Source organism: Gymnogyps californianus, chromosome 1 (genome assembly GCF_018139145.2).
Source record: "Gymnogyps californianus isolate 813 chromosome 1, ASM1813914v2, whole genome shotgun sequence".
In the NCBI taxonomy this organism is placed as follows: Eukaryota; Metazoa; Chordata; class Aves; order Accipitriformes; family Cathartidae; genus Gymnogyps; species Gymnogyps californianus.
In genome coordinates, this window is record NC_059471.1 from 66,822,883 (window position 1) to 66,849,577 (window position 26,695).

Genomic DNA, 26,695 nt, shown 5'->3' on the forward strand with positions numbered 1-26,695 from the left:
AGAACTAAAATGAATTGACTGTATCCTACAAATACATGAAAGGTAAGCACAAGAGAGAGGGGGACTTTTTTACCCCCAAAAGTCAGTATTGGCACAAGAATAAAATTATATAAAATTGGCCATGAACAGGCTAGTGCAGAAATCATAAGACCTCTCTTAACCATTGGAGGAGTACTCTAAAACTGGTTTTCAATAAGAGTAAATAACTCCAGTATAATAGTCCAGTAGACTAATTAGAGTATAGCTTGATAAACACTGCAGCTTTCAGACTGAGAACCACTGAAGTGAGGGGAAAAAAAATAAAAAATTGTTCTGCTATATATAAGCATAACTGTCATGCTAAAGTGAGTCAAATTGTCAAGCTTTTCTTCTCTTAAACTCACCATTTAATCACAAATACGTAAAACATGACAAATATGCTCCTTAAGTTACATACCAAATTACCACAGTTAAGAGTTCCCACCTACCTGATGCTTTCTAAAGCAACCTCCCCAATACTTCCTCAACAGAACAAAAAAATTTCTCAACAAGAACCAGAGTGATGAACAGAACAGAAACACTAGAGCTACACTGAATACAAATTGCAGACACATCCACTCTGAGCTCGAATTGAATCCATACTGCTTCTTGTGGGCAATACTGTCTGCTCTAGCCATCTGTTTTGAATGAACCTGGGAATAAAAGAACTTGGTCACACCCAAAACTTCAGTTAAACAAATAATTCTCTTCCCCTTTGCTGTGTTTAAATGAGATATGCTCCTAATCCCTCCAAATCCCTGGTTGAGCAGCTGACAGACACACCAGGCAGCAGACTACAGGCTTGCCTTCCGCAGAAGCAAGATCTTTCTGGCCTCACCCAGCTGTGTACCCAGCAGTGCTACATTCAGCCAGACAAACGGCACACACACAGCTCCACATACCAACAACCAAATTGCCATTTTCGCTGGCTCACTCTTCCAGCTGTGCTAACTCCATTTGAGTGTAACAGAACAATTCAGCCAGAAAACCTCTACTGATGGGGTCCCATTCCCAAGTTGTCCCCCTCCTGTCAGTGCGTGGAGCAGTCACGCCTTCATCATATCCTATGGTACATACCTCCACCCAGACCTAAAAAACAGTACAAATGGGGAGGTGAGCCATAGCTTAGGGTGCCCTTCTCTGTCACTTCCCCAGAAATCTGCCACTAATGCTCCCATCTGTCACATTCCACATTTTTCAATTGATGACATTGATCTGTGGCTGGCTTGGTTCATCTGCTGACCAAAAAAACACTGTCAGCATCAAGGTACTGGAGCAGCTGTTTAATGTAATTAAATGCGTGCAGGCCAGGGGAAGGAAGCATTCATAAGGACGCTGCAGAGGGCAGAGAAGGGACTTCTAAATTGTCCTAATTTTAACTGGCAGCAACAGGACACACTCGAAAATGAGGACATGACCTGGAGGCACATCTATTGCCATGAAAGGGGAAAACATGTAGATTATAATGCAAACAGATCAACAAAAGAGCATCAGCAACGAAACTAAAGGAAAAATGTTGGCTAATCAAACTGTTAACATCCAACAAAAAAATGATTGCTACTTTTCCCTCTGAAGATCTGGAGAATATACAATGTTTCTCTGCTTCCCCAACAAATAATTATAGGGCTTTAAACTGAAATGCCCTGCACCTTGCACTGTTAACAGAAAGGGCAGTACTTACCTGAGTAAGTTTCTTTATGGATACTGTCTGCCTGGCTGTCTGATTCTCTCTCTCACATACACACATACAGTATTTCACTGAAATTATGCCAATTATTTTATCTGTCATGCTTTGACTTTTATGAATGTACAATTCAAGCATGATATAGGAGGGTAGTGGGAATAAAAGGGGAGAAAAAAATTTAAAGAATGGGAGGGGGAAAAAAAAAAAGGGCATCAGCAACAAATTTGCTGACAATGAAGCCTTGTATTACACAATACAAATATTTTTACTACATAAAAGATTCATACTACCTAACCTGGGCTCTTGTTGAGGCAACCAAGCTGGAAGGGACACCTCAAGCTCTCTTAAAACTGACTGTGGAGGGGAAAGGGGCACATTCAGATCAGCAATTCTAATCAGATATCCCCTTCCCCACTGACTATCAAAGAAACATAAGCATGCATGTTTCTAACTTCAGCACCTCAGATGGATGCCTGTATTGGATGTGCTGAACCCAGGCCAAAGTCCGTAACAAGACTCTTGTTACAGGGTAGTAAAAATATATCTATAAATATAACTGAAGTAAACATACACCTCCTTTACACACATTAATTGCCTTTCACATTATGAGTTTCTTCTCATCGCCAATGCTACTGGCATAAGATAAATTCAACAACTAAGAGGGAAAAATAAGAGCAACTTTCGTCATTTAGGTATCAGCGAAGTGTAGAAGGAGGATATACAAGAAGAACTAAAGGTTTCATGACAAACTAAAGTAAGCTCCCTACCAAAACCAACGAATAAAAAATTCTGAATCTACTCCCTTGCCCCAAATAAAAACATGTACGACTATCAAAAAGATGAACAGCAAAAGTTGCCACACATCACTTTGCAGTGAAACTTGCCTTTTACTGAGGGCCTTATCCCTCACACAGTGATGTCAATGGAAAGACATCCACTGATGTCAGCCAGTGGCAGGTCACGTGGCGGACAGCAGCCCTCAAGTCTCCTACCTGTTTGCACAGCTTATAGCTCTCAAGGCTGAACAAAAGCAACAGACAAAGTTGATTTCTTTAGACTATTTTTACAGCTTGAAAGTAAACTTCAAGGCTGCAAACCCTCAAATATTTGCAGATTGATTCAACAGGTCATAGTGCTCCCTGACTGTCTCTACTCTTTCAATCTGCAAACAAAGTCCAACCACTCTGCTCATATGCAAGGAAAACCTGAGTTCCTATAGGGTATATTCAGTGTAAAAGACAATTTCTTACAGTTGTTCAAAAGCAGTAAAAGACTCCTCCCTCGGCTCTTTTTCCTTCTTTCTCAAAGTCTTTCCCTTCTGTTCAATGAGGAAACAAAAATTATATACTTTTTTTGTTTAACCTTAAAAAAAGAACATAAAGAAGCAGAAATGAGAGTATCAACCTTGATGTCCTTGACCAGCACTTAGTTGGCGCTGTAATACTGAATTCAGCCTCTAACCATTTGGGATAAAGATCTGTTCAAAAGCAAGACTGGGCCAATAAGGAATTTCAAAGCCTCCTTATAGAAAAACTGGTCTTCCATTTTGAGTATGGCTGTACATTAAGGGTGTAGCTGCAGTCAGTCCTGTGCAATGCTAATGGGAATTCACGATGAAACCATTCTTCCTCTGTAATTAAATCCCCAGAAAGAACATTCCCAAATGTATTTCATAGGAGCATAAAACATAGCTGTGCCCAATGTCTGCTTCTGGTTTTCAACTGCTTCACACATGTGGTGAGATTCAGCTTATACATGGGGCAAAATTCAGTGTGTAAACACCTCCTGCAAACCCAGAGATCCACGCAAGGGAACCTAGAGAGCTACTCAACTGACCAGATGCAGATATTGTCTATAGCTTAGGGTGTGCTGAATTTCCCTCTGGACTCTATTGACCAGCCTGGCTACATCACCACTGATTGTAACAGAGCTTTGACAAGAACTTCACATACAGACACAGACAGGGATTTTGACATTTGTTTGCTTTGTTGCAAAATCATGATGTGTAAAGTGCCCAAGATATCACCGCTCAGAAGAGGGGGACACAGCAGAAGCTACCATGCCTAGCAGATGCTACCACCACCTTGCCAAATACCTCACACTGCCTCCAGCCAAGCCACTGGGAATTCCTACTTCAGGCTCAGTAATCAAACTGTGCACCTCTCCCATCTTTGCTCTGCTCTGCAATCACTGCTTCATCTGTGTCTCATACCATATTCCTGCAACCAGAAGTGCCAAATCCCAGACACCTTCGCAAGTCCTGTTCCCCAGCATCGTGCTGCTATAGGAAGACATCAACCTGACAGATATAAGCAGGGAGTGAGAAGACTGCAAATTAACATACACATAAACCACTGTGTGCTGTGTCCTTGTCCTGTGTTTCCAGGACCCTAGAAAATCTTCAGTCCATGCAAGTCCATTTTAACATCTAAAACCTCTAAAAACAGAGAAGAATGCAAAGATAAAATAAAAGCCAAGCTCCAATATATGAATACAACTACACATGTTTTTAGCATACCAGGCAATATTCTTCCAATAAGAGCATCTAGCAACCAAAAGGACTCCTCTTCATTCTTTGTAATAAGAATCAGGTATCCAGCTATGAAGTTCATGCCCTGAAATAGAAAGAAGGGTTTTAAGGTGCGTACACTTAAGAGTTTCTACTTTATTTCTTTTGATTAAGGGCTAAATTACTACAGTTCTATAAAGTGGGCATAATAAGTAAAATCTAGTAACAAAGGCCACTGGTTGAGTAAGCTGTTAAACCTGCATGACGACAGCTAAGAAGAATTATTAACAAAGATCAAGGAGAGGAAAATTAAAAGAAAAAGCTTTGTAGTCTATAATTTATCTTCAATTTTCCTTTTTTTTTTTTTAAATCCCAAAGCCCTGTCCCAATGTAACTGAAGACTGCTTTGACCAGAACCAAAACACAGCTGTATAAGATGTGCAGTACAAACACAACACACCTGCAGGTGTGGCTGCAGAAGGAGAATGCCCAACCCAAACACTCTTTAGTAAAAAGTTGCAGTTCCAGCAGCTTTTACAAGCTGCTGCTGCTTAACTCATCAAATGACTGTATACTAATCATTTGCTTCCATAATACCTCCAGTACTCCACATGCTAGTCAATGACTGGCCACTGTAGCTCCTGCCTTTCAAGGTGCAAACAGAAGGTAAACACCAGGGCGGGGGGGGGGCAGGGGGGGGGTTGGAAGAGCTACCAGAAAAATTGTGAAAAGTAGTCAAGTCATGGCTGGCCAAATTCCAACTGTGCAGTTTTTGTAACCACTACTGACACTCTCTGACTGGAGAAATGACATACAGAACACACAGGTCATGAACTGATATTCCCTGTAAACACATTGCCTCTGTCTCAGGCACTCTTTTTCTTGTATCCACAATAACACTGCCAAGTTATGGCAATATTACTGATTTACATGCTTAAGAAAGTGAACTACTGTGCATTTTTTAAGTATGTTTTTTCCATCATAAACAAGCTAACAACCATAACAACATGGGCAGCACATCAGAATGACAATATACAAAAGCTGCCTCTGAGGTGCAAGCCCCCCCAAAGTCTTCCTAAGCTAACAGAAAATTACCTTTAAATATTTACAGGCTATGAAGGCTGGTGTTGGTTACATTGCCTTCTTTGGTTTCATCCCTTTTTTTGGCCTTCTCCCTGTTCTCTCTCCCTCCAAGCTGGACTTCTCCAGCACATCTATCGCCACAGGCAGCACCACTGTCTCTAGGTATCCTGCAGTGCTGCGAATTATGGCTGCGAGCCAGATGACAGCTACCAAAAAGAACGCCCTTTGCAGCCCCTGGAAGCTACCACTTCCTCTCTGAACTGAGATCTCATTTCTTGTATTCAACAGATTTGGCTCACCTGTCCCACCTCAGAAGGCCTTGCAACACTCCCAGAACATGGAAATATTAGGATACTGCATCTTCTCCAATGTTTCATTTTCAAGCTTTGAGTCACTACAGCAATTGTTACACAAATGGCTTGGACAGACCTTGCATGGCCTTACACAGTTCCTGGCCTTCTAGTTAGGAAGGCAACTATTTGTTTCCATGCAGACAGTTAGCTTAGTAATTGCATCTATGGTGACAAGAGACTGGCATTTAACGTGGTATGCACAAAAAACTACTCTGGGGCGTGTGTTCACAGGACACTGAATTTTGCTGGATATACCAGGGTAGGCAACACTGTACCACTGTCACAGCACGACAATGCAAAACCTAATACAATCCCAGATGGGAGACTTAAATGCCAGTAAGTACCACAAATACACTAGCATTATGGAAACATCCCCTGAAGAGCCTTCACTCAGTAAAAGCTCTGCAAAACACTTGAAAAAAAATTCCATTTTTCACTCTGAGTTTTCTAGTGTTTACAGGGTCTCTCTTATCATGCAGTGGGTATCACCATATCTATCCTGATGAAGTCTGCTGCTTCACTAGCAGAAAAGGTGATTTCCTGAAACTTTGCTTGATTTACAACATGCCTTGGAAAGCAGAAGTTGACCTTTGGTTTATGTTCTAATTATGTAGACAGAAAAGATAACATTCATCCTGTGAGGAGACCAGAGGTGAAAAGAAATCACTTAAGGCTTTTTAAGTCTCCTTCTTTCATCTGCAGTGTTCACAATGCCAAGTTAAAATGCAAAGATTAGCCCATTAAACAGTTAACGTACCAAAACTTTTTAGTAACAATTGGACATGTATTTTGGGTAGAAGCTAGTATGGTTTAGAAGTTGTGTACGTTTGTGGGTATAAGTACCTCTGTATAGGAGCCTGACACTTGCAAAAGAGTATTCATAATTCTACCCCTTCTGTTATTCTCAAAACATTAAAATGATATTTTAATAAATACATAATACTGAAAATAATAAGAATCATTCATCTTTTACTCCCATTCTTCAAATAATTTCTGTACCAAAACCGGTTGGGATACACAAAAAGAGGTTTTTTTAGTGACTTCCATCTAGGTGTAAGTCCCTCTAAGTCTTCTGCTCTCCAGATTTCAAGAAATACAATTCATATTCTTTTAACTTTGGAACAGTTGTATTTACTGTACTAACTTTCTCAACTAACATGAGCTATAGGTTAGCACACATGTCCTTGGTGAGGAAGGGGATGAGAGAGGAGAGGACTTAATAAGTGAACTGAAAATACATTTTGCTCATGACAGTTCCTGCTTCTTTATGAACCTTACAGATGGCCGCTTTTTTCTTGACTGACATGAATCAACTTTTATCTTCGTGTCCCACAGGAAACTTCACAGTACTTGGCAGTGACAACAGGAGCTTTTTTGAGCTGCCATCCAAGCAGTATCAGGTTGAATTTCAAACAAATTTTTTTCTTACTTGCCTGTCTATACTGGGGGATGGCACCAAATAAATGCTACCACCCCCCCAACTATGTGATGTCAATGAATGCTGGTCTTCCTGTATTTTGAAAAATGCAACAGTGAAAACAAAGGAAATTGGGATCTCATGATGCCTCGTACATACCAAGGACTGTTTTGGGAAAGATGGCAGGAGGGAGGAAGAGGGAAAGGCAAGCTCGCTTTCTCTTCCTCTCCAAAGCAACTAATCTTGATACAACCATATGTGATAACACATTTATTTTTGCAGCTAACAAATGGAACCAAACATGATCAAGCTAGCTACAAAAAAGGCCACAGGGAAACTCACAAGGACATTTGAACTTGCCTAAGTGATTCATTCCTCCCTCACATCCACCCCTCCAGGCCATTTTAAAAACAGAAATGGCTTGTGGATCTGCTTCTAAAAAACACGCACTCAAATGGACAAGAACAATTACCACTGGTGAAATGCAGCATTGTTTAAAAAACAGTGATTACATACCTGACAATATCCTACTGCTTTATTATGATGCCCATATGCTACCAATACGTTATAGAGTGTATGCTGCAAACAGGGATCAGCAGTTTTGCGGAATTTTACATTATCTGGAAATGTTCTGTTCATGTCTAGACAAAAGGGAAAAAGACCAAAATTAAGAGCCATTCCCTCCTTCACTTTCCAAACAAACTTTTACAGCTCTTCTGAAGTACAACTGAAACTTCATTATGGTTCACTAAACTGTAGTTTTGGTGGATGAATTTTAAGAAACAGGTTTACCTCCACTTTGGCTAAAAGACCGTCTGCATTCAAGGATAATCTATTCCTAGAAAGATTAATCCGATTAGTGTACAGAAATCAATTTCAAGCAGGACTAAAGAAATTCTCCTGCAGATTGGACTCTCTCAACATCTGACTGCAAAGGCTTAAGTGAAAGCAAACCAGATATTTAGACTGACCGAAACAACATGTACCAAATTTATCTAGCCAAGTGGCATGAAGTGAGCTGTGCCTCTAGGAAAGCATATTCCCATAACAAGTCAGATGAACTTGCAATTGACTTATTCAGTGAACTTCTACCAAACAGTTGCAAACAGCTAAAAAAAATAATCCTGCTCCTGCAGCTGGTGACTTCCACTTAAAATCACCTTGTAAAAGTTTTTTTAAGTTTCTCCATGATGTGACCATGAGAAAAGTTGTTTCTTCATTGGTGCAAGATCACCAAGAAGGAGAATGATTTTTGATATTCAAGTAGCAGAGCACGTCCCACATGCTTCAAGCTCAATCCTAAACCAAGTAAGGACTATGCAATTACTGACATTTCAAAACATTAATTTCTTCCAGACCAAACATGAATAGTAGGACTCATCTCTCCTTACAAAGGTCTAAAAATTAGACACGCAAGTTTGAGCTAGTCACCCAAAACTCCCTTCAGTTGTTGGAAAGAAACAGGCAGAGTTAATTTTTGGCCTCCTTCACTCTATAAAGAGGGAACCCAAGGTCACTAGTCCAGACTTATGCATCTGATTTTTAGAAGTTTAAGTTGGGGAGAAAAATCCTATTCAAAAGTAACTTTGAAGATTTTAAAAACCCAAGACTTATTAATAAAATACAAATAGTTGGTTATATTTAAACACAACAAAAAATGGGTTAAAGTTTAAAAAAAAAATTCAGTAACAGCACTACTGTACAGATATCTATGTCCTAAGAGTTATCACTTCTTATCAGCGTTTTCCTGCATAAAGGAAAAAGTCTGTTACAGCTTTGACACAAAGTTGAGCTGTAAGCAACCAAAGGAAGAAAGCTCCCCAAAATCACGAGTAGTGTAATGGAAGTCACAAGCATTAAAAAGTTATCGCACTAATCACTATTTCTTCCTTTTAAAGTGAAGAAATCATTTACGGAAATGGGAGGGCAGGGAAATATTTCACTTCAACTCTCACGTGACTGAAAACACAAGGAAAAAGACAATTTTTAAAATTTGTTGTTTATTAAAGTATATGCTGGATGTTACAGAAAAGATTAATGCTGACATTTCAGTTATGGCTCTTCCCCTCAGCTATGCAGAACAAGGGTGAGGGGGGAGTATGAAAAGTCCATCACATACAGAGCAGAGACTACTCAAACTGAACTCATCTTTAATTTCACAACCTGAGGAAGGTCTGCAGTTGAGAAAATCAGCTCCAATTTGCTTTCTGATTGCAGAGCATGTTTTTCCCACAAGGACTCGGGAAGTCTTCCCTAATTTTATGAAGGATTTAAAAGTTTTCTTTATATTTAGTAACAGTATTTTAGTTTGGGGGGAGGGGACAGGAACAAAAAGAAGATAGAAGAGCTGGAAGTCTTTACTCGGGTAATAATATGGGGCATGGTCTCACAGGACTCCTTGTGCCAGATTATTATCTTGAGTGCACCAAGAGCAGGGGGTCCTGCTTCCTCTCCATCCTCCCCTTTCTGCTCCATTTGCATGTTCTCCCTCTTCCTCCAGCTCTGAGGCTCCTCTGACTGCAAGGCAAGGGACGTCAACCCACTCCCCAAGCGGGCACAAACTGGTATGTTTTACCATACTACAAGATGACTGCCAGAGATTACTTGAGGCAAATGGCAGGAGCCATTTGACTTTAGCACTTACCCCCATTTTACTACACCTGTCCCAGCGGAGACATCCAAACACCTCCTTCTCCCACCCCGTGCAGCCCACCCTCTGACCTGCTATCCATTAACCTACTTCATTCATGGTAGACATTAGCATTCAAAGGAACACAGCCTCAAACTAGTCCAGTTTGGGGAAAAAACATCAGCATTGTTTTCAAGCTGGAAAATGAACATTAGAACTTTATACTGCTAGATAAACCCCAAAACTATGACCATCTTGTGGCTGTGAGCAGATCTGCTGGCTATAACGAAACTAGTTATAGGAGCATGGGACCACAAAGAAGGCCACAAAGAAAAGACTAGCTACTCCTTTGCAGTAAATTCAGATTAAATCCCAACAGCATTTTTTTTCAGATGATCTTTCAGCGCTGTGAGGTGGCAGTGTTGTGCTGCTGTGAAACAAAATAGCTTTCCTTTCCTGTTGATTTATCTCTGTGCAGCAACCATGAGAAGACCATTGGCCTGTTTCTTCCCTTTCACAGGTCTGCAGTATTTCTACCTCTCATTCAGTAGTACATAGACAGAAAGCCACATTAGCCTCAGTTTATAAAACAGACATCTATTTTGGTACCTAGAATCACAATTGTTGATGCTATTTCTGGAGCAAAGAGATTTAAATGCGCAGTCCAGAAGCCTAATGCTTTTGTACCAGTCTTGTGCTTTTCATATTTAGGGCACTTCAAAAGTCAGGCACCTACACATCAACCTCCATCTTGCTATCTCATTCTTTCTGTTCTTACCTTCATATCCAGGTGCTTCCCACTCCCAGACACAGCACCCAGTAAATTACACAAGTATTTTTATAACTAACATCCTCTACTCCACTTACGGTCACTTCTTTGCTACTGCTACATCTGTAACTTGCATCTGCTCTGAATAGTTTCCAGGTAGGTAATTTTTTTTTTTTTTTTTTTACTTAAAGAGCAGAACAAAAAGTCACCTCAACTGCCAACTACAAGCATTCAAAAACTCCATTGCAAACCTCCAGAATAATGAGGTTAGGTCATCAATTGCAACTTGTAAAAATAATACACTTAAAGGGTATTTTAAATTTGTTATAACTGGATATTTAGGACTCATCTTCAAGCTTTTCCCTGCAACACCTGGAACTAGAAATTGTTTTGGAGGTTTGGGGTTTTTGGTTTGTTTTTTTAAGTTAAGGTCAAGTTTTCTATCAACTAAAACCAGAGAAACTGAGCCTGACACCCTCCACCACCAGCACCAAGTAACAGTTCAATAGCTTGCAGTAATCAATAAAGCAAACAGGGTTAGGACTTCCTACAAGAGAACGATAATGCCACTGTATAAATCTGAGAAGCACCCACATAAATTCCAGTCCCCTTCATCTCCAAAAGGTGGTATCAGAATTGGAGAAATTGCAGAAGAGAACGGCAACAAGGAAGATCACAGGTATGAAATGGCTGCCATACATAGTATAAAACAAGGTGGATTAGAGCAACTTAGTTTGGAGGGGGATGCTTATGAGCAGGACAGCACAAATCTGCAAAATCTTGAGCAAGGTAAATGACATGAAAAAGGAGCAACCAGAGGTTTTTTGTGAATTTTTTTCCCCATCCAGTGTTATTAACTACAAACATGCGGCATATGACTCAGGAACTCCCCAAACCACAGATAACTGGAGACTAGGAAAAACGTTCTGAGGAAGCATCACTACTCACTTTACTCTTCCAGTTCTTCCTTTAGCTGTTCTGGTAGACAGAAGACCAGATGAGATAGCAGTTTGGATATGACCTGATATGGCTTCTCTTAGAGCCAGAAAAGCTGACACTGCTGTTCCCCTTGCCCTTGCATGGTTGAATGCCCTAAACTCACGTGAAAATTCCCAACCTTCACTAATAGTTTAACCCCATTCAGAGAAGCTTATTAGTGCTTTGATAGTAAAATATTCACTGTCTCTAGTGAAGTGTCAATGGCTATTGTTTGAATTACTTTTCTGAACCCATCATAAACTAAACTAAGATCCTGCAACTACTATCCAATCTATGCAGTGAGATCCTTATGCCAGCAGTCATGCAGTGCAGCACAGGCTCAGGGGACTGACTGATAAATATCAGACCCTGGGTTTCACAGCACCTACAACTCCTCATGAAACACAGGAGTGGAAACGTGGGTATTAGCTGCATGTGCATGCGAGAGGACTTGCAGACACAGACACACTTACTCTGAAATTCAATGGTCCAGCCTAAGTAGGGCTTACTGTGAGGCAGCTACGTCAACTTACACCCCAGCCTTTTTGTAACCAGCACGTAGCCTTTGACTTAGGAGGACAGCCACACTTCATCCTGCCGACATAATTTGTCCTACTAAACTTTACTATAATAGGGCATGAACAACAAAGCTCAGTAGGAATGCATGCCCTTCTAAATGCGTATGTAAACTAAGCCATGAAAATTTCCATCAAAATTTAGAGACCTGCATTCTTTAAGCTCTTATTTTTATGTTTAGAGTAAGAAGCCTGCTCTCTCCTACTTTAAAAAAAAAAAGTATGTTCAAACAGCAAATGTCATATAAAACAACATCAGCAATAACGCCCATCAGTTAAGAATCAGCAAGTTAAAGGGCAAAAATGGTGAAAGGACAGTTTAATTATTTAGCTGAAAGACTTTGATTGCTATTACTAATCAGATTTTTCTTTAAAGATTACAACATTTCTCTACATAGTCTATCTGCACTTTTTAACCTGATTATATCCCATTGAAGACATTCCCATATTGAAAATAAGTTCCAAACGTACATGAAAATTGTTTGGAGCTTCTGGGCATGTAAAAGAAACAGGACACATTGGCTCTTACACATGTTTTAAACTGAATTTGAAATAAAGTCTTTGGCAGGCCTGCCCCTCCCTCTGAAAAAAAAAGGAAGTGTGGTTGCTCTTCTCTTGTTTTTAAACTGCAGCATATATGGGCTATAACTTTACAGCTAGACCGCAGGACTAAATACAGCACAACTGCCTGAAAATTTTGGAAATTGCAGACATGAAAAGTGAACAGCAGCAAGATTCCACATCTTAAAAAATAAAAATCCATGAAGCCCCAACTTTAACTACCTGGCTTTTTCAAGAGGAAAAAGACGACAACTGCACCTGCCATTCTAACAGAACAACCTCAGCATTGTGCTTGTCTAGAGCACAGCCCAACCTCCTGACTCATTAACTGGGCAGTTCAGCCAGTATCAGCTTCTCCATAAAAGCTCCACTGCAGCAGGTTGAAAAGTTTCAGGACAAATATCAGTTACACCAAACTTCTACTTTCTTGTCCTCCCCTACTGCCTCTTTTAAACACCCAATGGGCCAGTTTAAGGTCTGGTTGCCCTAATACCCTGTCACCAGTATTGGTCACTGATCACTGTTCACAGACAGCGTATATGAAACTGGATTAGTAGAAGAGGGGTACTTCTCCTCCTACACTTCCCTTCCTTCAGGGATTTACATTTAGTGTTTAGGATTTCATGCATCAGGTGGACTTCCCCACCCCTCAGTTTGTCAAATTCCTTTTTAAACCAGTTCATACTTGTGGCCTCAGCAGCACCCTCCAGTAACAAGTGCCACAATTCAGTGATATGCTCTTCTAAACCTGCAGCATGGCAAATTTCATTGTGTCCTTGGTTCTTATGTTACAAGAAACAAATAACAATTGCTCCTCATTCACCCTCTCTACTCCATTTATAATTCATACAGCTCTATTAGCAGCTTTTTCTCAGCAGTCTTTTTCCTCAAGCTGAAATCCTAGCATACTTCACCTGCCTCATACAGACATCATACCACATCTTCAACCATCCCTGCTGCTCTTCCAGTGTCTTATTGGGACAGAAGTAAGGAGAAACAGACCCAAAGGCAGGTCTCACGGTACAAAGTTATAACTCTTCAGTCACTCAGGAGATGACATAATAATGTTTTCTAGTTTGTTCTCTGTTCCTTCCCAAATAATTTCTAATCTTCCTTAATGCTTTTGACCACTTGGTGAACCTGGAAAGATCTGTGCTGTTAAAGAGCTTATGGCTAATCTAATTTACATGTTAATTCAGCACTTAAACCACTACTACAGAAATGTAAGTTTTCCATGACATAACTTGATCTCTAACATTTAAGGACATAGTATGGATAAACATTGTTATCAAAACAATAACCTGTTTTGATTGCTTCAACCAGCTTGTCATTCTTCTCTCCTTCAAGCAGTCTGTGGTAATATCCAGGGTTTTGTTCCATGTTGGTTTGGGCCCCACTCACAATCATCCAGATCAATGCACGGTGTTCATTGGGGATGCCTTTCCTGATATATCTCTTCACTGCAAAACAAGAAGTTTGGTGTTGCTTTTAAAAAAAAAAAAAATCCAGCTGTATTTTTCTTTTGGAAATGAGCAACAGAAAGTTGAGAAGTCATAGGAAAACTCTTGACTAGAGATTATTACGCTTTCTCTCCTGTGCCACCATTTAGGATAAGCATTTCCTTCTCAGCTACATAGTATATTTTAGATTCACTCCTAAGTTCTCGCCACACAGACTCCCCACACAGATCTCCAGACCCAGGCTTTCCTCCCTCCTCTATTCCCCCATTACGATTTCGAATCCTTTCTTCTTCTTCCCGCCTTTCCGAGTGGAGATACGAACAGCAAAGTTTCCCCTTGATCTCTGTCCTTTTTCATTCAGATGTGCACTGACTTTTTCTTTCCCTACATTACCAGTGGCCTCTGACATGATAGCCCTTTCCATTTGCTTGGTCATGCTCTAGCATAAATTGCTATGTTAACATAACCCTAGGATTTCAGCTTAGCACCTAACCACTGAAGTCACAGCAGAAACTGAGAAATATGTGGCTACTGTCTGAATGAGCCCCTGGAAGAACTGGAGATGTGAGTGAGCAGCTGATGATTTTTCCTAGAATAAGTGGGGAAGTCTTTTCAAATCTAAAGTAGCTCTTATCTCCTGCATCATATTCATCATCAGGGTGTGTTTCGGGGGTTTTTTTAAGCTGATGATTCAGTGTAAATAACTAGGATGCAAGATTGCAGGAAGAAGCATCAGGCTAATGACAGCCCAAGCAGCTTCCTCCTGGGAATGGTATGAAAAATATTACTAAGGAGCCAATACTGCTCATTGGTACATAATCCTAAATCAGCATTACCCCTTCTAACCCAAAAAGACCGCTGAATGTTTGAGATCCTTCTGCTTTTTCCAGGGAGAAGAAACTGACAGAGGAACCAGACGTTTCTTACTAAATGAATGAGACTCAATTAGATTATCAGCTTCTCCTCCCTAAATTCTATGAGACTGAAATGAGAGTGGGGATTTTTATTCTGCCCACACACACAGACACACACAAAACATAATTACCTAATCTGGTTTTATCCAATCACAAAGATCTGTAACTCAAGATAAACGCTGCCTGAATTAAAGGCCTTAAAAACAGCAGAGTGAAACAAGGTTTTACAACAACTCAGCCACCTTCTAAATACATTCCACCTAACTGCAGCTCCCTGTCCTTTAGGAGCCAAAGCTGCTTTCCCAGTGTCAACAGAGAGATCCGTGCATCTCTAATGGGCATTTCACCCACCTAAAATCTGGTACTTTCTCTCAAAGAAACACTCCTACCCTTGACATTTGCAACAAACACCTGGTCTTCAGGGTACAGTTTTTGTTTAGCTTTTCTATGAGGATTTATACTACGGGTTACAATCTCTACTGTTCTAGCTGTAAAGTAACTTTAACTACAACTTTCTTTTAGACAGACTGGAAGTAATTTACTTGTTTCTATGGTTGTTTAATAATCCCCACTTCATCTTTTTTACAAGACTTTGAACTCTAATGCTCAAGAAATTCTATAGATGGACATAGCAAATGCAGGAATGAGTATGAGGAAACAGTCCCACTTAGGTCAACAAGAAGAGACATTCAGATAAGCCTGCAAATGTCTCTAGAAGCAAACTTACTTGCTAAATTACTGGATTATCATGTTCTAACATGTAATTCCAATGGTATTTTTTTCTGGAACAACTGTCAATTCTGAAAGCATAGCCAACATCCACATCCAACAATACACATTAAATTCAAGAGAAGCAGGGACAAGCCTTTGACACTGGCACAAGGGGAAAGCAGCCCTGCAGCAGCACAGCATACACTCATTATTCCTAAGTGTCATCGTTCTCATGGTAATAGACAGCCAGAGGCTTGTATTGCCCCAAGTGACTACCTACCCCAGCTTCCCCACTCCCTGAGGGATGGAAAAGCCCTTTACATGGTGCTTTTCTTCCTTACACCATTATCATACTTGCCAGGATCTGCAAACTGGCATACAGAAGCAGCAAAGTAGTTTTGAAAATAAGGACAGCTGCAATTTAATATGTTTTATATATACATATATTATTTATATGTCATATTCTATACATAAAATTGTATTGTTTTATACAAATATGTATTTATTTTGTTTTCTGTAGGCCCTCTTCCACATTATCCTCAGGAACTAAAAAGCCCACAACAACAGTCCACACTGCAGAATATCCTCCCGCTGTAACATTTAAGAAGGTTTCACAGATGAAGCTGGGTTGTGCATCTGTCTCCAATCACACATCCGACTCCAACTGTAAACGAAGCGCGTGAGCTCAAAAGTAGCACTGCTGAATACCACCAAGCCCTGAGTATCCACACGCAGAATCACTCCCAGGACACCACAGCATACACAACACAGTCTAAGCTTTAAAACATGTGTAGTAAAGAAATACCTTTATGTGAAATTTTTGCCTCTGTTCATTAACAAAATACGAAACATCAATTTTTAAGGAAACAAAAGCAGTCTTAATTCCATTACCTCTGACACCCAGTGCCAGGTTCTGCAGGTTTAGAGTCACACTTTATTAATAAGTTTTTCTTGTTACAAGAAAAAACAGCTACATGATAGGGTAGTAGTCTAGAAGCGCTGATAAATACCCCAAGTAACTGCAAGAGAAACATATGCAGAAAATAACATTTTCCAATACTGTGCACTACTTATAGTAACAAGATTTAAAAATAAGTAAATCACCTTACACCTACCTGTCCTTGTTTAATGGTAGAATAGCAGAATTTTGGATGTTTTTGCTTCTAGATAAAGTTGTATTTACCTTCCCCCCCCCATTAACATTGTTTCACTCTACACCATAGACTAAGTTTATGTAGGAAAACCCCAATTAAAAACAAAAACTGTCTCATCTTAAATATTAGACAAGTGTGATTTTGAGAAGCATCTGCACTTTCTGGTTACTTTTTCAGTTACTAACAATTACTGTTGAATGCTGAGGAAACTAACTTGGACCCTAGAGGAAAAATTCTACAAAAGAGCTGAAAACAGCATACAACAAGGAATTGAACGTTTTATTTTATGAATATATCACAGAAGAAACAAAGCAGATCCGTACCGTAAATGTTCAAGTTACAGTGAAACATGAAAACTGACTTTCCAAGATGCTCCTTCCTTCCTCCAACCCCTGGGCTGGAACAGAAGTGCTCCCACTATAACCACTCTCTAGTACCATTACTTTCACCTTTCACTGTATTTTATCAGCCTCAAAGACTAGAAAGCACCTTCTGCTACTGGTCAGTTTTGACGAATCCACTTACAGCCAAATTCTTTTACGTAGCATGCTTTTAGTCAGAATTAAGCTACGTTGGGCAATTATGTCAGACAGTTTGTTGCCTGCCTGTAAACCAGCCAGAGCAGAAAGCTGTCTTTTGGTCCCATAAAGATAGCAGCTGAATGGAGAAAAGCAAAAATGAAGAGGATCTGAGTAGTGGCAGAGAGAGAGAGGAGGCAAGTGACCGAACACTGACTGAAAATTCACATATGCAGAGAAAACAGCAAAGACAACAAGGGTAGAGGGGGAAACAAAATACCAGAAAATAACAAAAAGGAAGACACTGGAGAACGAGCAAAAGGAACTGTCAGCCAAAATTCCCATGACCCGCCCTGCCGGAAGGCTGTAATCCAGAACAACAGGATACACTGCTTAATTACTGTTGTTAAAATGTAGTCTAATTATTTTTCTTTACAGTAGAACAGAATCATATACATACATACCACCCTGGATGCGAGGCATGTGAACACGCCACATTTCCAATCTGGAAAATTAACACAAGTCATCACTTCTTCCTGTTCACCCAGACAGGAATTATGAGCTTCTCTACGTGTAAAGACAAATGCGTGTGGAGCTACTGAGATACCACACATACAATGCCTCTCTCACATCTACTCACAGCAGGACGCATTTTGAAAAGGCCCCAGAAGAACTCAAAATAAGGATATGGGTTTGCAGATACAGCTATTGCGTTTGGGGGGGAAGTGGCAAATCAAATATTCTTCTCAGTTCTAGCTTATGGCCGACTTGTAGCAGAGGGGAAGTTAATCCGAACCAGCAGCTCCTGAGCAAAGCTTCAGAGCAATGAAGCCAGGTCCTGGAGGAGGGAAATTCAGTGCATCACCAGGCAGGCCTTTTGCTCTCTGACTGCCTGCAAGCAAATCACTGCAGGATCATCTTGCAGCATAAAACACAAACCTAAACAGCTGCTTACATAATTCTAAGCGCATATGCCACAGACTTCAATCTTAATACTGACAGAAGAAGGGAAGTATTTAAAAATCAGTAATTGTACCGGTTAACCTGTTGCTCTCCTCTTCTGAGGTATCAGTTTATCAGTTGAGGATAATGTGGGAGACTTACTGGAACAACTTTGAATTTACACTCAGACTACATTTCCTCAACATTATTTATTCCAGTCACTCTCCTTAGAATTACATAGTACATCTATGCATGAGAACGCATAGTCTACAAATCCAAGTATCTTCAGCAAAAGTTAGGAACATCAAAGATGATGCACCAGCCCGCAAGGACTTGCTACAGTCAAGAGCCATTGCCTGTGTCCACTCAGTGAATTTATGGTATCCCATTTTTCACAAACAGTAGCCTGTTAGAGATGATTAAAACCACATTAATGGTTACTGCTATTACGTGGCTAGCAGGGCAGCATGACCATCGGTACTGAAGCCTGGTGGACAAGTTGAGAGATATGGTTTTGGCTCCGAAATAAGACCAAAGGCATACACAGTGTTTGTATCACAGTAGTATTCTGTGTCTCCAACGCTGGAACAGGGAACACAAGGGAAGAGAAATGTAATGAACTCACAGAAACTGCTAAAAGCTACCACTGTCACAGTTCACACATTTTAAGAGGAGACGAATCAAAACCTGAGATTATTTTTCCACAATAACTAGAAGACTAAGTTCTGCAGAATCTCAAAATCCTCACTAATTCAAAATATTGCACAGTTATCGCTATATTTAAACTTGGCACCCTAAACAAAAGCTTCTTTACATTTGGAAGAAAAAGAAGAGAGTAGAAGTAGCTACTTTCTGGTTAGCAGCATATCATCTAGCAGCTATAGCGCAAACCTACATTTTCTGGGATTCCTCAGTCTTAAAACAGACATCCATACACTAAATGCACTGTTATACTTAAAATGTCTCACTAGTTACCATCCCATTATTGGTGCCAAGAAAAAAAATGACCCCAAAACAACAAACCCACCAGAATTAGCAGTCAAAGTGTGCACCTGAAGCACAGCTCTAAATATTCAGCTATGTTTTGCTTAGTTTTACTCACTTTTTCTCATACTCTCATACTTACAGAGAACTCTGCCCAACTCCAAAAGACTCCCAAGAAAAAGCAAGCTGAATAGCATCATTAAGAGCAAAGAGAAAAATTTAGATGTTTATGCGAAAAAATAACCCAGAGAAAGCATGGGAGGAAAAACCTCCACCCTTTAGTTTCACAGGATTCCCTGCCACCTTCAGACTCCCTCCATTTATTTCTCCCTGTCTCTCTTGCAAGATAAAACAGTACTAGAGGTTTTCTTTCTTTTTCAAGTGGCCATTAACAGTTCCATCAGCACTTCATCCAATGTTGCATTAGCTCCTGCATTAATTTTACTTTATTCACTTCATAAGGCATTTAGCATCAGTTTCTTAGTACACACCTTTTTAGCTGAGGTGAATGTCATTTTACAAAAGGAGGATAAGGAGAGCTAGAAAATCTCAGCAATCTAAAAAACCGTCAAAGAGTCAGCAACTGAGAGCCCTAACATCCTGATCCCTGGGGTTCAAGACAGTGTCTTCTACATAATCTCATGTCTTTTTAAAGAGAGCACAGAGCAGAGTACAATACAACAAACAGCTGTAAAATGGCATCTTGAAGTACCAGTGGCCGTAATCTCTGGGTTACAGATGTAAGAAGATATTATAGCGTATGTCAGAGAAGGATTACTCCTTTATAAGCTTTAAATCAAATCAACGATCCTCCTAACAACAGCACATTTCCTTATGTATTATTACTGTTTATACTACTGTTTTTCATTTGAAAACAAAAATAGTATTTAACATTCAAAAATGCAAGCCAATTCAATATGATTTATATTGGTTCCAACATAATGCACTTTTACCTATAAAGTAGACATACAGCTCACCTTTTAAACTCTTCTGTATACTGTTATTCCCCTTTAGGAGCTTGGACCATTTTATTGCTCTTCTAGTGAGTACTACTAGATATCTGGAAAAGAATGCTTCATAGGATGCATAATCAAAGTCTTCTGGCCTTTCAAACCCATATGGATCAACCCTACAAAATAAAAAAGAATTCTTGTACAAATGTTTCTACATACCTACAGCTGAAAAAAAAAAAATGCAAGTATGCCTTAAATAACTTCCAGCTGCTATTTCTAAAAGCAGCTCAAAACTCCCTCCTCCCAACAAAAACCTACTTCACACAAACTGTTACACTCCATTTAGCGTATCAAAGCTGTTTAAGCAAATGAATTTAAACATGCACTGTTCAGTCAGTTTTACAGATTTTACTACTTTTAGAACTAAGGAGTTTTTAGAGCAAAGGATCTGTTGTGTGCAAAATTGACCCAAATTATGACCATATAGAAGTCTGGGAGGTATTTTTCTCCACAATACACACAAACAGTTGAAAAGTATGAAGGTATGAAGGTATAGCACAACAGCTCAAATATGGCCTGAACTCACTTTCCACACAGTTCTGCACAGAAAAATGACAACAAAAAGTACAAGTGTAACGAGTTACAAAGATTCTTTTTAAAGGCAGTAATTTCTGAAATTATCTTCATGAAAGTATATGGCTTGGAAAAAAACACAAATCCTTGTGTCAATCTACCTTCTTCATACGTAGTATTAAAAATACTTCTTTTATTATCTTTAACAATTTTTCAATGTTATAGCACGTTATCTCAGGCAGCATGACACTGATGGAGCTTCAGAACCGCAAGTCTGATTCTGTTTTAGCTTGATGTATCAAGTCACCTTGCTAAACTAGATTTATGGCAACTTCCCAGGAGGCTTTATACCTGCCAACCATCACCCGAGTACAGAACACTCATAGGCTTCATAGAAGTTAAACAGGCAGAGGGGTCTGTCCACACAGAAAAGTTTGCAAGACACACATCGAGGCTTAACTTCCAAAAACACTGCCCATTTCATTCATGGAGAAGGAATTTGCCCATGGAGCGGCACCGGCACAGCCTTGGGTAAACTCCAGCTCATGGGATTGTCACGGGTACTAAAGCATGAATCAGAAGAGGAACATTTTAATATTCAGACCTCAAACTGGTATTACTTAATCGGCAGTTAGAAGAGTCACGTTTGTATTCATGTACTCCTCAAATTTGACAAAAAACCCACAGGTGTAAAAAACACCGAAACCCCCAACACAGGTTTCTCTGAAGACACAGAACGTGAAAACACTCAAAAAATCCTAACACCTCCATGAACACACATCTCATATTTATGACTGCAGAAAGCAGAGATTAATTTCATGCTCAACTCCATTCCTGAGGTAGAAAGGGGAATAAAGAGTCAGGAAGCACGGTTTTAAGGAAGTTACCTTCCCTAAGCTGCCTCCAGGCAGTGAAGGTTATCATTACTCCTAGGTGCCCTTACGTTAACAGCCGCATCGTTGGCCGGTTTGTGCCGGGGCTTTCCCCCGGGGAGGAGGCCTCCCCCCCACCCGCCCCGAGCACCCTCGGCCATTTCCCGCCGGCCCCCGGCCGTTACCTGCGGCCGCCCCATCATAACCCCAAGCGCTCTGGGAGGAATATCTTGCTCCCCCCGGATTAACCGGCTCCAAATTCCCCCTCCACCACGGCTCCTCTCTGCCCCAGCCCTTCGTGTTTCTCGGGAAGGCACCAGCAGGGGGAAAGGCTATTTTAAGGGACCACCAAAAAAACCCCGAACTCCCTGCAAGGCGCTGAGAGTCACCGCTCCTGCTCCCGGCTCGCTCGCTCCCTCCCTCAGCCAGAGTGCTGCAGATTCACAGGAAAGTTGTAAAAGCGGTATTTTTAAACATGACACCCCCTCCCGCCCCCGCCCCGAGAGAGCTCAGGTGGGAGCGGGCAGGCGGCTGCGGCCGGTCCCGGCAGGGGGGGCGAGCACGCCGGACCCTCCGGGGGCCGCTGCCAGGCACCCACCTCAGAGCCGGCCCGCCACACGGGCCCGGCACAGGCGAACGGAAGCACCGCCGCCAGCAGCCCTACCTGTACGCCCAGTCCCGCGCGTCCTCTCGCCTCTCCATCGGCCGTCCGCGCTCGGCCTCGCCGCGGCGGGGAGCGCGGCGCCTCGGCCGCGGGGTGGGCTCTTCCTCAGGCCGAGCAGCGCCGCGGCCGAGGCCCCATACGGAGCGGCTCACAACTTCAACTCTCCTGCCGCCCTCCGAGGGGCGGGGGCGGCCGCCGGGTACCGCCTCCCATGCCAGGGGCCGGGCGCCGGGCAGGGCAGCTCCGTGCCCGCGGGGCCGGGCGGCGGCGGGGCGGCGTTCCGTCACGGCGGCACCGCCGCCTAACCTGCGCGGCCCCCGCTCTGCTCCGCGCCGGCGGGCGGGGGGCCTCCGAGGGGGGGGGGGGGCGGGCACCTCGGCAGCAAAGAGCTGTTGATCTGATTCTGATCCTGTTTTAGATTTGTGTATTTCACGTTTCTGTCACATCTTGGAAAAAAATTAAGATATTTTAGCGCGATCGCAATGTCTCACTAACCCAGGGTGAGAGTGGCTTCAGGTACGGCCCTTCAAACCACAGGAATTTCCCCATAACCAACGAGAAGAGGTGGTTGTATTAGTATTGAAGTTCACTTGGTTGGTTTGGGCTTTTTTCCCCCAAATCCTCACACTCTTCCATTTAATTTCCCCAAATAATTCATTAAAGTCAATGCTTTGTTACACTGAAATATTACCAACTTTAGTTTCTGCTGACTTAGTTTCCACCATAAACTAACAATCATTTAAATATGATTTAAATAATAAATGGCAGGTTGTCAAAAACGTGTAGTAATAAATACCCAAAATTATACCCAAAAAGGCTTCCCCGTTTCCAGAACCCACCTCTAACATTAGCACACTGCTCTTCCTCTTCAGAGGTGTCGAACAAACCCCAAAACCCACACAGACTCTGCCCTACCTGACTGCCAGCAGCTTAATTCGTAACACACTGTGTAACAGAAGGGAGAGAGCGAAATTATATCCCTGCTTCTCCTTTTTGAATCAAGTTCTGACTCTGCACCCAGCAAAGCACTTGGAAAATTACAGCTACTGCCGGAGAAACATTATCTCGTTCAGCCAGCGAGTAAGAGTTGCTGAAGACAACAGATGGGATTTCACAAGGGAGATCAACAGTTGTTCCCTCCCAGCACACTCCTCGAGAAAGCTACCTCCTCTCTGCAGGATCAAAGGCAATCACCCACACAGAAATGTGGAAGTAGTTCGGCTCCAACGGCAGGGAAAAAATACAGAGATTTGTACTTGGTTTAACTGCCGTCACAGGGCTGCAAAAGTTTGTGATTGTTCAGCAAAACGTAATTTTTTTTTTTTTGTGGGAAAATTCTGTGCTTCAGCAGGCATAGGGCTTCTCCTGCAGGAGGGTGGTCCTGCTCAAATTACTGTGCGGCGTCACGAACATGCTTGGGTACTGGCAGGACTGGAACCTGATTACAAACCAGACCGGGGAGAGCCGGCCGGTGCCTGTGCCAAGCCTGTGCTTTGACATCCCGCCAGCGTTGCCTTGGCGGAGCGTAGGCAGAGGCACGCTCTGCAAACAGCTCTGGCCCAGTGACTTGGTCAAAGTCGCACAGAAAATCCTTGGCAGAGCTGTGAATAGAAGGAGGCGATGCTGTCCCACGGAAGAGAAGAAGGAAGCCTCAGCTAGGCAGAATACCCCCTTCTCCCCCAAATCCTGAAGCTGCAGGCTTGTTTGGTAACAAGGTTATACTTCACCTGACGAGATCAGGCTCTTTGGTGCATGTTCCTTTTAAAATGGATCTGTCAAAAGTTCCCTGGAAACAGAAGATTGTTTCTGTGATTAATTAAGGGTACATCTGCAGTCCATCAAGGGTAGCCCTGTTTATACTGCAGTGCATTTTTACTGTCAGCAAGCCTTAAATGTTATATACAGTTTCTGTTGCTCTAACACGAGGATAACAACAGTGTGGTTCACTCAGATTTATGCCTGTTTCACACAAAGGCTCCTATTAAGAAACTTCGCATAACTCCTGTTAAGGAAGCTACTTAGAATGTTAATCAATTAATAGAACTAATTCCTAAATTTCAGTGCAATAATTGGTTCCCCATATTGTGGCTGATAATATGAACCAGCCTACTGTCTGGCAATAGGTAGTACCTTGGTTGTCCTTCGCAGGGTATCAATGCTGCTCTCTTCTGGGCAGATTGTATCATGCTGCTTTTAAAGGCATTGAAAGAAACTAATGCAAAAACCCTCGAATCTGAAAACTGCATGTGCTTGGTGTTGTGATCAGCAGAAAAGGATACTATTTACTTTTGATCCTTTACTTCTGAAGGAGTTGGTGGCAGTGGCAGAGTGCAGGAAGGCAGACTTGGGTGACATTCAGACCAGTGAAGCTCACAGCCTTCCTGCCTACCGCCTGGCACAAAGGAAATGTACTTTACGTCACTTTTTTTTCCCCTTTTGGATCTGAACCTTATCCCTGAAGTTTTTACATTATGGTGAACGTGTTTGGTAGAAATTCCCATCCCACTGCTGCCAGAGTAAGTCCTTAAAATAGTGACTTCCCTTTAAGGGTAGGCATTTAGATGTGTTCCCTGCAAAGGCAGATGAAGACAGCAGACAAGTGTTTCACAGGCTGAGGCATTCAAAGCTTTGCTTGTCTTACACCCTGTATTTTAGTGACCAAGGCTTCCCTGCTTGTGTTTGCAGAGCAGTTGTTGTTAAATAACAATACCAGCAAAATTTTCAACCTAATCAGGAATTAGTCTGGGGTGGCTTTACACTTCCCAAAGCTGTGAAATGTGTGCTACGCCACGTATGCTTGATGTATCAGCAGTGCTGAAATGTGGTCCAGCTCCTCACGTACCACCCCAAGGCCATTGTTACTTTTAGGCCAGAACTGGGGAAGGAGCATCAGGAGAAAGCCTTTGATAATATTTGTGCCTGAAAGTATTTCCTCAGCTGCCTGTGGGGGCCATAAGGATTCTTTATTCGTCCAAGAATGGAAGAAATGTCTTTATTATTTTGTGTATCATAAATGTGTCAGTTTTCTTACCCAAGGTTCTTTTTGCTGGCTGCAGGGAGGTCAAAGAAAAGAAATTGTTAGGGGGAAGTGAAGCGCAATAGGACCAAGAAAGGGATAAGGTGTGTGTGGATATACAAGGTGTGTGTGGATATAGTGTGCCTACTATTTTTAAGGCAGCACGGGTGAGTCTGTTCATTGAGAAATACCGGTGAGAAACACCATTCCCAGGAAAGCTAGCAGCTCTGCCTTTCCAGATCCAGACAGTAAGTTTTAAAAAATCCCTAACCACTCACAAAACGGTTAACAGCCCCTGTTTAGAAAATGTGAATGCAGCAGCATTGGAGAAGAGATAAAAAGATAATTCTTGCTAGTGACTGGGTGTTGTAGTATCCCAAGTAAGCAAAGAAATTCCCACAGCATACGTGGCTTCCCTAGCTTGTGTGGTTTGTCATACAGCCACTCATCTTGGTGTCTGTACTTAATAAACCATGCCACGCAAGCGTACACTGCTTTGTTGGAGCTCTATTCTGCATCCATTTGGCTTGAGCTACTTTCCCATGACCTGAAAAAAATCTGCTACTCCATACTTGGGGAAAACAGTTTAGATTAAGCAGATTTGGCAGTATAGAAATACTCAGTAAGAAGTAAACATATGTGTGTGTATATATATATTTTAATCACTGCAAGTCTATATTCTAAGCTAGGCACAGTGTGCTCCAGGACTAGACAACTCATCTAGCTAACGAGGTTAAGGAATGCGACCATCACATCCAGACACCTTTGGTTCCTGTTACAACCAGCTACCTACCAAGTTTAGTCAACCTTCGCCTATGTATGTATTGAGGCTCTGGACAATGAAATGCTGAACTTGCTCTGTATTTTTGTCCCAGAAAATTGAGTCATGCTTACATAATTGTAGTCTGCAGGCCTGATTAAACCTGTTCACGTGAATTGTTCCAACAGTAGTCACTGAACTTCAGAGCAGACTGCATAGCAAGGCCAGAAACGTATTTAAAAAAGTTAATTTCCTCTATTCCCTGAAGGCTTCACAGCTTCACATCTATGAAGGTTACTAGCTGGTAGGACAAGTTACAAATCCATGTGTAGCCTGGGAAGTGCCAGTATTTTGATTATTCTCAGTATGACTGTGGCCCCAGGAGTCAAAGCATACTGATATGAGCAACTATAAAAAGGAGCTCTAAAGCTTGCTGCATACCACTGCAGCTGCCTGGAGAATCAACATTACCCATGGAAATCTCTGCAGAAAGGTTTTTGCACTCAGCTGCCATCCTCCAGCTGCGTCAGAAAAGAAGGCTCAAGGCTGTAAGTGACAATGCTGGAAACAGCAGGGAAAGAGAAATGATATGGTAGTG

At 41.6% G+C, this 26,695-nt stretch overlaps 1 protein-coding gene across 1 annotated transcript in view; it reads right to left on the reverse strand.

Annotated features, from left to right (window-relative positions):
- The window catches only part of GRTP1 (growth hormone regulated TBC protein 1), a 37,811-nt gene extending 15,443 nt beyond the window's left edge, over positions 1–22,368 (reverse strand). The window contains exons 1-5 of the mRNA XM_050915360.1: positions 22,322–22,368; positions 20,237–20,388; positions 13,878–14,036; positions 7,581–7,705; positions 4,221–4,317 (exon numbers count right to left, since the gene is read on the reverse strand). Of these exons, the coding sequence (XP_050771317.1) occupies positions 4,221–4,317; positions 7,581–7,705; positions 13,878–14,036; positions 20,237–20,388; positions 22,322–22,359 (571 nt within the window). The 5' untranslated portion in view covers positions 22,360–22,368. The remainder of the gene's footprint in view (positions 1–4,220; positions 4,318–7,580; positions 7,706–13,877; positions 14,037–20,236; positions 20,389–22,321) is intronic.
- Between the last annotated feature and the right edge of the window lie 4,327 nt (positions 22,369–26,695).